This window comes from Achroia grisella, unplaced genomic scaffold (assembly GCF_030625045.1).
Source record: "Achroia grisella isolate CSIRO2021 unplaced genomic scaffold, CSIRO_AGI_Agris_v1 utg546, whole genome shotgun sequence".
In the NCBI taxonomy this organism is placed as follows: Eukaryota; Metazoa; Arthropoda; class Insecta; order Lepidoptera; family Pyralidae; genus Achroia; species Achroia grisella.
The window spans coordinates 3,275,010-3,285,913 of NW_026712931.1; the positions used below are offsets into that span (position 1 = coordinate 3,275,010).

At 31.5% G+C, this 10,904-nt stretch overlaps 1 protein-coding gene across 1 annotated transcript; it reads right to left on the reverse strand.

The window, feature by feature from the left end:
• Positions 1–1,548: 1,548 nt before the first annotated feature.
• LOC131848115 (equilibrative nucleoside transporter 4) lies at positions 1,549–10,395 on the reverse strand. Its single transcript, XM_059197873.1, has 10 exons — positions 9,840–10,395; positions 8,473–8,627; positions 7,989–8,192; positions 7,177–7,415; positions 6,562–6,640; positions 5,958–6,164; positions 4,125–4,312; positions 3,478–3,606; positions 2,565–2,676; positions 1,549–2,294 (listed from the first exon to the last, which is right to left on the reverse strand). The coding sequence occupies exons 1-10, from the start codon at positions 10,007–10,009 to the stop codon at positions 2,101–2,103; spliced, it is 1,677 nt and encodes a 558-aa protein (XP_059053856.1). The 5' UTR covers positions 10,010–10,395; the 3' UTR covers positions 1,549–2,100.
• Positions 10,396–10,904: the final 509 nt, after the last annotated feature.

The window sequence follows — 10,904 nt, forward strand, 5'->3', positions numbered from 1 at the left end:
ATAATTAGTAGTGGGTAGGTATTATCACGATATGATATTGAGAACATTTTATAAGTAACAAAAGAGTACATAGAATTATGTTTGTAGTTAATACTGAGCGTGGTAATCAAATTGACGTAAAAGAAATACGCGGGGTATTTCTCTTGCTATCTATCCTACAGAAAAACAGACAGAAACAGAAGAAAATACAGAAAATTATCCATTTTTATATGACTTCATCCTCAATACTGGAACGTTACGTTCTAGTGGTACCTAGTAAATTAATAGCTGACTTGTATTTGTACATTGTAATTGTTTGGCCGAAAAGAAATTTCCAGGGCTGTAAAAATACTCAATAAAAAAATCAAACTGACGTTTCATCTGACGGTCCCCCGGGGCCGGCGGGTCTCCATGAGGGATTTTCTCCAAGTAAAAAAAAAGGTGTTAACAGCACAGAGAGAGAGAGAGTTAGACGACGCAAGTCTTTCGACTATTTGTTTTACTACTACATTATTATATTATTATTACAAAAGCTATCTTATTGGTACCCCATTTTAATATTAGGTATAATAACACCTGTATCTATAGTTGTTACTATCTGTTGTCAAGTTGGGAAACCCAAATGTAGAGTCTAAATATCAAGTAAGGTACTTACAGTTTACGATTCCTTTAATATATTGCATATAATTTAGCCAACTTTTCTTTTGTAGAGATTCGCCAATTAACACATTCGTACATATTACTCTCTTTTTGATATCTCATTACGACCCCAAGGGGAGGAGGGATGGGGGGGCAAAGTCCCTCGTTGGGAATGTAATTACAAACATTTACATGATATCAGTAATATTTAATTATATATTCTTCCAAATTAAATCGATCTGTTGGTTCTGTAGTAGTAGTATATCTATTTAGGAATTACTCGTATATATTTAGGTACTACATCTTTAGTCGCTCTTTCCATATAAGCTTGCTTGCTAAGGCGAAACGATTAATCGAAGTATTATCGTCGGTATATATAATTTCTTCACAATTTACCCATTAATAAAATTACATTCATATAAACAAATAAAATATACAAATATGTTACCGTACGATTGTAACGAACAATCTGTCTCACAAATCTAAATTGTAGAATTTTAAATATTCATTCAGTTAAATATTTGACTTGGATGGATTATGAACTATCGAAAACTATTACGTTAAATTGTAAGAGCTAATGTAATTGTAAGTAGGTTCATAATTTATTGACATGTCTTACTAGATATCTTACCAGATAGACTTATAAACTAATATCGTTCCGTCATAAACATATGGGTGGTTACATAATGATAAATGCCTAATCATTGTAATCGCACTAAACCTAATATGTACTTGTTATTAGATAATTAGGTAATGGTATCTTGGATATATATAATAATTTTAATAATAAGCTCTACATAATCAATACTGTTATGATCATCACCATTATATATGATATATGCATTGTGAGTTGATCTACTTTATTAAATATTAGGATTATATATAGGTAATTATGTCGGGGTTAAGTAAATATATGTATGGTATGTATGTGTATATTCCATAAGTCAGAATCAGACAGAGATATAACATGGAACTAAATAACGATAAGAGAGATATTCTAAGTAAAAAATACACAGAAGATCTCTCTTTTAATAACCTGGTAAAATTTCATATTCTTTAATAAACTTCAATATTGTACTTATTTGTCTCTTAAATTGTCATTAAATATGACGCAAACGTTACATTTAAACTAATTTTTAATAATTAATACTATTTTTGTGTCACTGATTAAGTGAAGAGCGATATTAAAAAATGTTTAATAAATTAATGTTTATTGGGAAAACATCTTTGTTATGATCACATCAACCAAAAAAGCAAAAACAAAGAGCAGTGGCCATAAAAAAAAAAGTAATAAATGTAGGCCGTCGCAAATAAAAAAATAACATGATTGGAGGCCTAAAAAAAGAAGAAAGATGGATTAATGGTTATGTGATATATAGGTGACTTATAATATCGATTTTCTCAATCGATATTTATTATCGTTACTAATAATAAATAACATTGATCAACATCTATATTTTTCTAATATGGATCATCTCTAATTTAGTGTAAGGCGGTTGTTAGGTACGTTACGTTACCAGCAGTGGTGGTTGCAGGTGGCACCGTCGGCAGGTGTGGGGTAGGGTACAGTAAACGACAAGGGTCACCTGCCCGAGGACCGAGCATACTAAGCAACAAATAGGATACTAGGGAACCAGACAATAATCCACCGTTGTATGACAATGTCATCATATTACCTGAAATTAAAAAAATAGAGAAGTATGAAATTTTTAATAGTGACTGTCTCGGGCTTGCAAGCGTTTGTATATTACTGTATGGAATATAATTTTGTTTTAGAAAATCTTATACCTACAGCATTAGAAAAAAACATAAATGTAGGATGAAGTCAGGTTTGCTTCTACCTCAGGGAAGTTAGTATAGTTTGTAGTATTTTTAATTAAGTTACATGTTTTTGTACCGTACGAAGATTCCAGTATATTTGTATTATGTTGTGATCCCTATCTCACCCGCAATTTCCCGATGTTCTCGTCCAACACGCGATGGCGCTAGTATCATTGGCACTGAACCAAATACACCATTGCTGAAGCCGAGGACGACCGAAAACATAATCGAGTAGACCTGAAATATGAATAGTATTTATAAAAATAAAATAATGTATAGATAAAATAAATCCAAGAGACCTAACCATCGAAACTGTTGTATCAAATTTTAATTCTATATATATAGAATCCCAACTTATATAATTCGGTTATTTTATGGTTATGTTATGTATTGAGTGAGGACCTCAATGATCTAGTTGATCTAGCACCGTCTCATTTCCGATGATCGTGGGTTTGATTCCTCGCATGATACAACATGGCAGAAACGCTATTTTATTATCATAAAAAAAATATAAGGAGGATAGGGATTGTTAGTAAATGGATTAATAACCCCATTGTTAGCAATATACAATACTGCATGATAAATTCGATGAATGATGAATTTGATAGGATGCTAACTGACCAGACCTCACTGTTATGATGATATCAACCTCCGCTGGTAATCCGCTAGCGTAAACCGTTAATGCAAACAGATGCACCATGCTTTCATCATTGGTTAAAAATATAAAAATACAATAAAAATAATAGTACTTAACAAACAGACACTGTATATGTATAACATTACATAGCTCTGGACCTTATACAATGTACGTTTCAAATTGACATCATATAAAAGAAGAAAATAATTTAGTAAACTCGTCAAATTGTTGAAAACATCACTTCATAATAAAGCATATTACAGCATTAAATGATATCTAGAATATACATTACTCTAGTGTATACGTCTACCTCTCTTGTTTACATTGCTATGTTTGAGATGTTAAATTGTATTTATGTCTTATACTATCATTTGTAATGCAATAAATAAAAAAAAACTAACGTCTCCAACGATATGCGGCGAGTGTCTAGGTGCGGCACAGAGTAACATAAGAGGCACTAGCAGCAGCCTCACACCGCTCGCCATCAACAACTGACTGCGACTCCACTCGTAAGGCCAGGCTGCTGCGATCTGCAAAGACAGTTTCACATTTGTTAGGCAAATAGGTACCTACTGCGAGTAATGATTTTATAAAATTCTTAAATACAAATAACACTACCTTATGGAAAGTGATACATTACCGATACCTGTACAGAAACAGTCTATTTTATATCAAATAATATTAAAAGGCATAATAAAGCCTAGGACAAATTTTGATGAGGATTAAGATGTTATAAGTTAATCTAAGTTATCTTTTGGTACCTACATACAACTCCCTTCAAGTATGAAGTTGTAGGTATGAAAAGAAAATTGAATAGTAGCATAGGTAGATCTACTAATCTAGCAGAATGTACATACAAATTTCAATCACATAATTGGATTAACAGACATCGTACACTAATATGGAAGTAAATCTTTATTATTAAAAGGAATTATGAGAAGAGATGAGATGTCTCTGATAGTTGTTTATTAACATAAGAGATTTACTTCCTAATTCAAATTTAGATATAGAAGAGATCGGAAAGTCAGTCTTATAATTAGGTATTTACTTTTCCAATGAAGTCGAAGAAATTAAACGCGGACATTAATATGATTGGCATCCATGTGCCGAGACGACACGACGGCACTTCCGAAGCTATCCCAGGATACAGGCTGAGTGTCGTGAAGTATACCAGTCCTATGGACACCATATAAGGGTAGATGGCGCGCGCCACCGCCCACCTGGCCTTAACTCCACCTGTAAAATTACGAAATGCATATTAAACTGTATATCACGACGATCATCAGAATTTCATGGGTTGAAAATTGGATAATTCTCAATGTAGCGTCCATTTTTAAATAATGTTAATCAAACACAATTGCCTTATATGAGTATAGATGACATTTTCTAGAAAATAGAAACAGATTTCAGTATTGATCACACTGTTTAATACATGCAAAAAAAGTTTAGTGAAATTGAAATTCCCGATTTTAAGTCGATTGATAAAACTACGTGTCTATTATTATATAAAGCATGGATTGATACTCTAACTACATATATAGACATACCCTACCACATTCTCAATACTATATGTATTATAGTAGAATGAAATGTATAAACATACATGTTGTGTATTACAGATATCTAAATTATTATGTATAAATATGTAATAGATGATAAATTCATTACGTAAATAAACACATAATAATGGATGTATCATTTAACGCATTTTATTTCCGGGATTGATTGTCTTCACAAGTCTGTGAATTTATAACAATGTCGTTGATATAGGATGATAATAATGTTATTTCTCGATGAAGTTAGTTAATCAAGGATTATTTTTGGAAAAAATGTATGTAGAAACTGGAGTAAATCAGTGTAGTTAAGTGTTCATTATATTAATTACGAGTATAGGCATATATATTTTGAAGTAACATAATTATGGAGAGTACCTTAATTAAATTGTTTAAGTATCATCCATTAATCACCCCTGGTGACACATGGCAAGGTTTTAGACCAACATATAAACAATTACGTTTATAGCCTGATATTTTTTTTAGATTATTTTTTGGCATCAAGTAATCTAAAAAAATATCAGGCTATTTAAAATCTAATTAAATTAGATATGGCAATTTAAGTACCGCGATAATGTCCTGACCGACATTCAGATTGTAGATTATTGCTTTTTTAAGCAGTTTATTATAGTAGTGTAAGATTTATATAATAGTATATGGTAAATGTAACTGGCTCCTAATAAAGACACACACTGACACTGGATATTGTCAACTCACCCGGCCGGCCAGCGGTGGTTCTGGGCCAGACGGATAAGGTCTGCCTCGGTGCCACTGTTAGGCAAATTGTAACATCTCCGCTGGAGTTGTACAAAAGTGGAAATTAAAGAAATATAATAATATTAAGTAAATTAAAAAAGGCACGGACGAATATGTTATTGAGGTTTATAATCTAATATACCGAAAAAGAAATAAATTGTCAGTTACTTAGTAACTTTATGTTTAATTTTATGTTTTACACTGCATATCTTGTTTCTCTAATATATGTCTGTGGAAAATTGTATTTAAAAAAAAAGCAGTTTATTAAAACTTTTATGCATTGGTGTAATACCAAAAGCCTGTAATATAGGAAATGTACATAGATAAATCTGTTTAGAATTCACGTGTTCAATGAAAAATAAATACGCTAGATATTTCAGACCCTTTCAATATTTCGTGATTTTTCCGAACTTCCTTACTCTATCGATTCTCTACGTGATTAATAAACAATCCCCTATGACTTTTTATGGGACAGAAAGGTATTTCTATAGTTAATCGAAGAAGTCTTCTCACATTAATTGGTGATTACGTAGGACTTACTTGACAATTAAATACATAAATATTGGAGTTACGTTTAAATGCCCTCCAGGATGTTGGCCTCTCAGGTGACTCAAACACCACATCTTCAACCTTGTAAGAGGGTCGTGGGGTTTGGAGTGCGACGGAGGGCGAGATGGTGGGCTCGGTGCCGCTGGGCGGCGACGCCAGCGACGCGGGCGCAGTGGCAGTGGGCGAATATACTGGATTGGCAAAACTAAATGCGCTCGTCTCTGGTTCCGCTGAAATAAATTAAAAAAGTATTGAATTATTTTTTTGTATTTTATTGTTATATATATGATATTATTATTCTTCTGTTATCTTGTTTACTTTTGATACGTACTATTATATTAATACTATTATAATCCTTCTTAAAAAATCATAATTAACCGGTTTCCATAATTATACTTATCAGTTTAATATACAATATACATAAAGTCCTTTGCTTAAAATATTAATGTAAAACAGTGTTAACGAATTTAATGTTTGCATTAAATTTAGTAGGAAGCCCTAACTATTTTACGTTTATTTTATAATAAATTAAGATGTTGCCAAATTAGAAAGAAGAAATAAAAATTTATTGTCAGTAGGTACAACATCACAATACTATGTATCATCATTTATTTTTTATTGTTGTACCTTGTCCTGTAGCACTGGAAAGCGCTGGGCTTTGTAATTTCAGGACGCCATAACTCGAGTCACCTGCTTCGCTTTCCATCTATAACAAAGTAACAAAGCCTATTAATGCTAAAATGTATATATTATAATAATATATAATATATTACGCAAAATGTACTATAAGATTTGTATCTCTTGTATAATAGTATCTAAATTTTACATAATAAAACAATATTAAAACAACATTCATAAGACTGAAGAAAATCTCTTATTATTATTATAATTTATAAGCAATATACAAAACGAACCTAAATCTGCCGTGATATATAAAGGTGAAATTTTTTTTTTACCAACTGAAAAGATGATTTTAATTTTGACAATATTAGTATCGGATCATTTATCTATATTGTTTTGGCAAAAACAATGCAAAACAATAATTTACTGGATGTCCTTATTTTGTCTTTTGTTATTATAGTTATTAAAAAAAGTAGAAAATCTAAGCCATTTCGAGGATGTGTTTTGAAAGCCCTATTGTAATTTTGTAGATATGCAATGTGATTTGCTACATATGTAGATATACAATATAGTACTGCAACTTATATCCTTAGTGAAAATTATAATAAAATGGAAACTTACAAGAGTAACGTCTTCATTAGGATTTAAATGCAGTTGAATGCGTCTCCGGTGCCTTGATTCGTTTGTGAGCCTCAAATAATGCTGGACCAGTGGATGACGCATCATCACGTGATGCAACATCGAGTGTCCCAGAAGAATGAGTATAGAGAACACGAAAAACATGAACGTGCTCCGTCGAGGAGTGTGAAAACCGTACTTCGTAACGACCCGATCAAGAGACACCCAGAAACCAGCCGCGCCTTGAACAATATTCGAGCAATGTGGTCATCGCATGTTTTAAGTACAATATTCTCGTAGTGATTAAATACAAAACAGATGAATAATATGTACTTATTTTCTGATTAGTAAATTATAAAATAGTGACGGCGGCGTGAAGGCTTCCTCCTTAGCACTTTGGATTTACACATTAAATACTCATTGACAGCCGACAATGCCTCTGATACAAATCTATCTTGGATAAGAGTTGTGAAAATAAGTATCTATACAAAATAGCTACATATATGTGTGCTTTTTGAGTTGGGCTGAAATTAAATTTGGTCTCTTCAATTTTTTTGCCGAATATTAAAAACTAAATTGTAGGTAGGGACTAGCTACCCGTACTTTAAACTTTTACTGTTACATTTATCAAAACGGTTTAAGAAACACTTATAATAATACTAATATTTCCGTAGTCTCTGGTAAAGCTGTTGTCAGATGTTAAGAACCTAGTACAGTAGAACTGCGGAACTGCTAGAAAACCTAGGTCAAGTGTAGTCTCTGGTAAAAGTACAATTGTGAGTTTATAATAATATAATGTATTATAAAATACGTACTTTCGCCGGCCATAACAGCTTGTGTATACCTCGGCGGCAAGCAACCAGTAAATCCGTAGTAAGAGGCCTGTTGGACTGTGCAGCCGAAAGCAACCACACCAATCGCAACCAGATTGATGGTATAGGAGACGTGCGGCGAGAATCCATCCCAGCCGATGTTACATACAGCTACAAACAGCATTGTTGCGAGGGATACTAGTATACCTGATAGTGATATAAATGAAGGAAGAAAAAAAATTATATACATACTATAACTTAGAAATAGGTAACATGTAATTTTTAGGACTATCGAATGTCTACAAAGTCTAACATCTGTCAGCGAAGAAAGAATATTATATTTGAAAAACGAATATTTATAAAATGTTGCTAGCTTTACGTAATATTGTATTGTATAATTACAATACCAAAGGAGAGAAGGTGTAGTAAGTTAAGTGAAGTCATCTTTTTAAGTATACTAACAATTATATCAATATAAGGCTTATACCAAAAGTTATTCTTGTGTTATACGTGAAGAGATCTAGTAGCAAATTATTGGTGACGACCGCTACACAGGCCGAAGTTATGTACACTGTAGACATGTCAAACATGATTGTGGAATCTGGATATTGGTCCTTGAAGTAGTCCACTGCCATTATGAAACTGTAACGGAAGCATACAATTATTTGTATCGAATTAACACAGAAAAGACGATTGCAGTTAATATTATTATCATCTTCGAAAGACAATAATTTAGTAGAAAACAATAGGATAAGGCACGAAAATATCATATAAACATAAAATAATAGAATCTCGTAAGGTTAACAGGGTAATTGTTATTTTTTGTACGTATAATTATGTGTCATGATATATAATCATTATTTACTATTAACTTTATTATATTGTTTATTATGTGTTTTGTTTTTATTTGATTGACAAATCAATTTAAATTACTATCCAATAATATATCTATTTATTGTAAAGTAATTTATTTAAATTTAAAGTAGAGTATCAATCTGATCAAATTCACATCCGTCAACATTGAAAAACTATATCTGGTATATAAATATTAAATAGGAAAATTAAGTAGATAGAATACCTATAATACTTTCATAGAAAACAGAAAAATTACACTTAAACAATATTTATTATTACATTTGTATAAATACAATAATGTGCCCTTATATGTAAAAGCTATTGTTTCAAAACAAGGGTCACAAATATAGTTGTGAAACATATGAGTGATATGCAAATAAAGATATACTTTAGAATAGATATAATGAAGAAGGAAAATAATATTAACGATAAAAAAAATTAATTTATGCTTTGAGAAAATAATGCTTAAATGCCAGATTCGAAGAATAAAAGTCAACCATTAAGTAGATGGTCAAATCAAATCGCTTAAAAATATCAATAGACTTTGCAGTTCTGATAGTTCCATACCTTAATACTAGTTGGAGTAAACGAATTCTGGTAAAATTCAGTGGAATGAGAAGTAGTAGTAATTAAGAAAGTTCCCGAAAGAACGTAGATAGGTTTTTTATCATTAAAGTATATGCATACTATTTATTCGTTGATAAAGTTACCCATAATACTAACTACAGCGGCGTTATACACCGTTCATTATTCCTTTTAGATAATTCGTACATCTAGCATAAATTGGTGGTAATAGGTCTTGCATTCGTGTAAAGTATATTATACTTATATTATTAGCAAAATTAAATACAAATGAACAGGGCATCAGCCATGCTACAAATAATACACATATTTATTTTTACCTACTCTTCATTTCATTATTTTCTATAAGTTTACATTTATATTATTATACATATATGCTATCATTCAGTCATAGTAATAAAGAAGTTATTTACCGACCTGTTAAAGGGCAATAAGAAAGCAGCACCGGCGACAAACAAAGTGAGGTAAACGGAGTTGTATCTATCGGGGGGCGGAGCGCCAGGCTCCGGTACCATAGGTAGGGGCTCCCCACGGGCTGCTCGAATTGCCTCTATTCGGGCGTAGCCCCTTCCTAAAGTCTCGTTCATTTTTGTTTGCTTGTCTAAAATTGTATCACTCTGACATAATTCACAGCACCTACACTGATATAGCTACATACTTAAGGTTATCAATGTTCCTGGTTAATTATTCAGTTGTTTACGGTATTCATATTACAATAAAAAACAAAGTTAATCACTTCACCCATTTCGATACGATTTATTGAGAAAAAATCAAAGTTATGACATAAGTATTATTAGACCGATCTTTGTTTGAAGTATACTTTGTAATTTCAGTCCTCATTCGAATAATGTCTAATCTTTAAATTAGTCTACATTTTTCATTTTTAGTGAAATAACTACTTATATTTATTATTGTTACATATATTGTTTACTTAATTCAACAATAGTAATAAAAGATGTATTCAACCGGCACCTCTGACAGTGATCGGGGGATTTGCTGACGCATGCGTGTCGGGCATCATTGATTTTCAGTGACGATATTTCGTTTTGAGAAAATTACAGACTACCACTATGTAGTAACATCTTTAGTTGTAGTAAAGGATATAATAATAATCATAATAAAATAAATATGCGTTCATAATAAAATTTTGAATTAAAATATATCCAGAATTTTGCAGATAAAATTAAAGCTGTTTAATTGCAACTTCAGGGCTATTTGGGGCATTCATTGATCACTCTCAAACCTTGTAACCTAGTTAGAATCTTTTGCGGTTATTGGGTTAGCTCCATTACGCAAAGGCTCAGGTTGTAAAATGAGCTTCTTATTGAGGTTTTCTTAACTTTTAAGGTTTTCAAACAATACTGTGTTATTTTTTATTATAATTAAAACAACATTGAAGTTTTTCATTTATTAAATAATAAGTTAGTACGTATAATATTCTACTTTTTTGTTATAACATTATAATAAATAAGCATATAACAG

Bases quoted from the DNA above. Each gene is read 5' to 3' on its own strand.
- LOC131848115 (XM_059197873.1), bottom strand. From the start codon at position 10,009: ATGAACGAGACTTTAGGAAGGGGCTACGCCCGAATAGAGGCAATTCGA. The intron at 8,628-9,839 runs GTCGGTAAATAA...CTTCCGTTACAG, and splicing joins TTCTTATTGCCCTTTAACAG to TTTCATAATGGCAGTGGACT. The intron at 4,313-5,957 runs GTAACTCCAATA...GTAATTTTACAG, and splicing joins ATCCTGGAGGGCATTTAAAC to GTGGAGTTAAGGCCAGGTGG.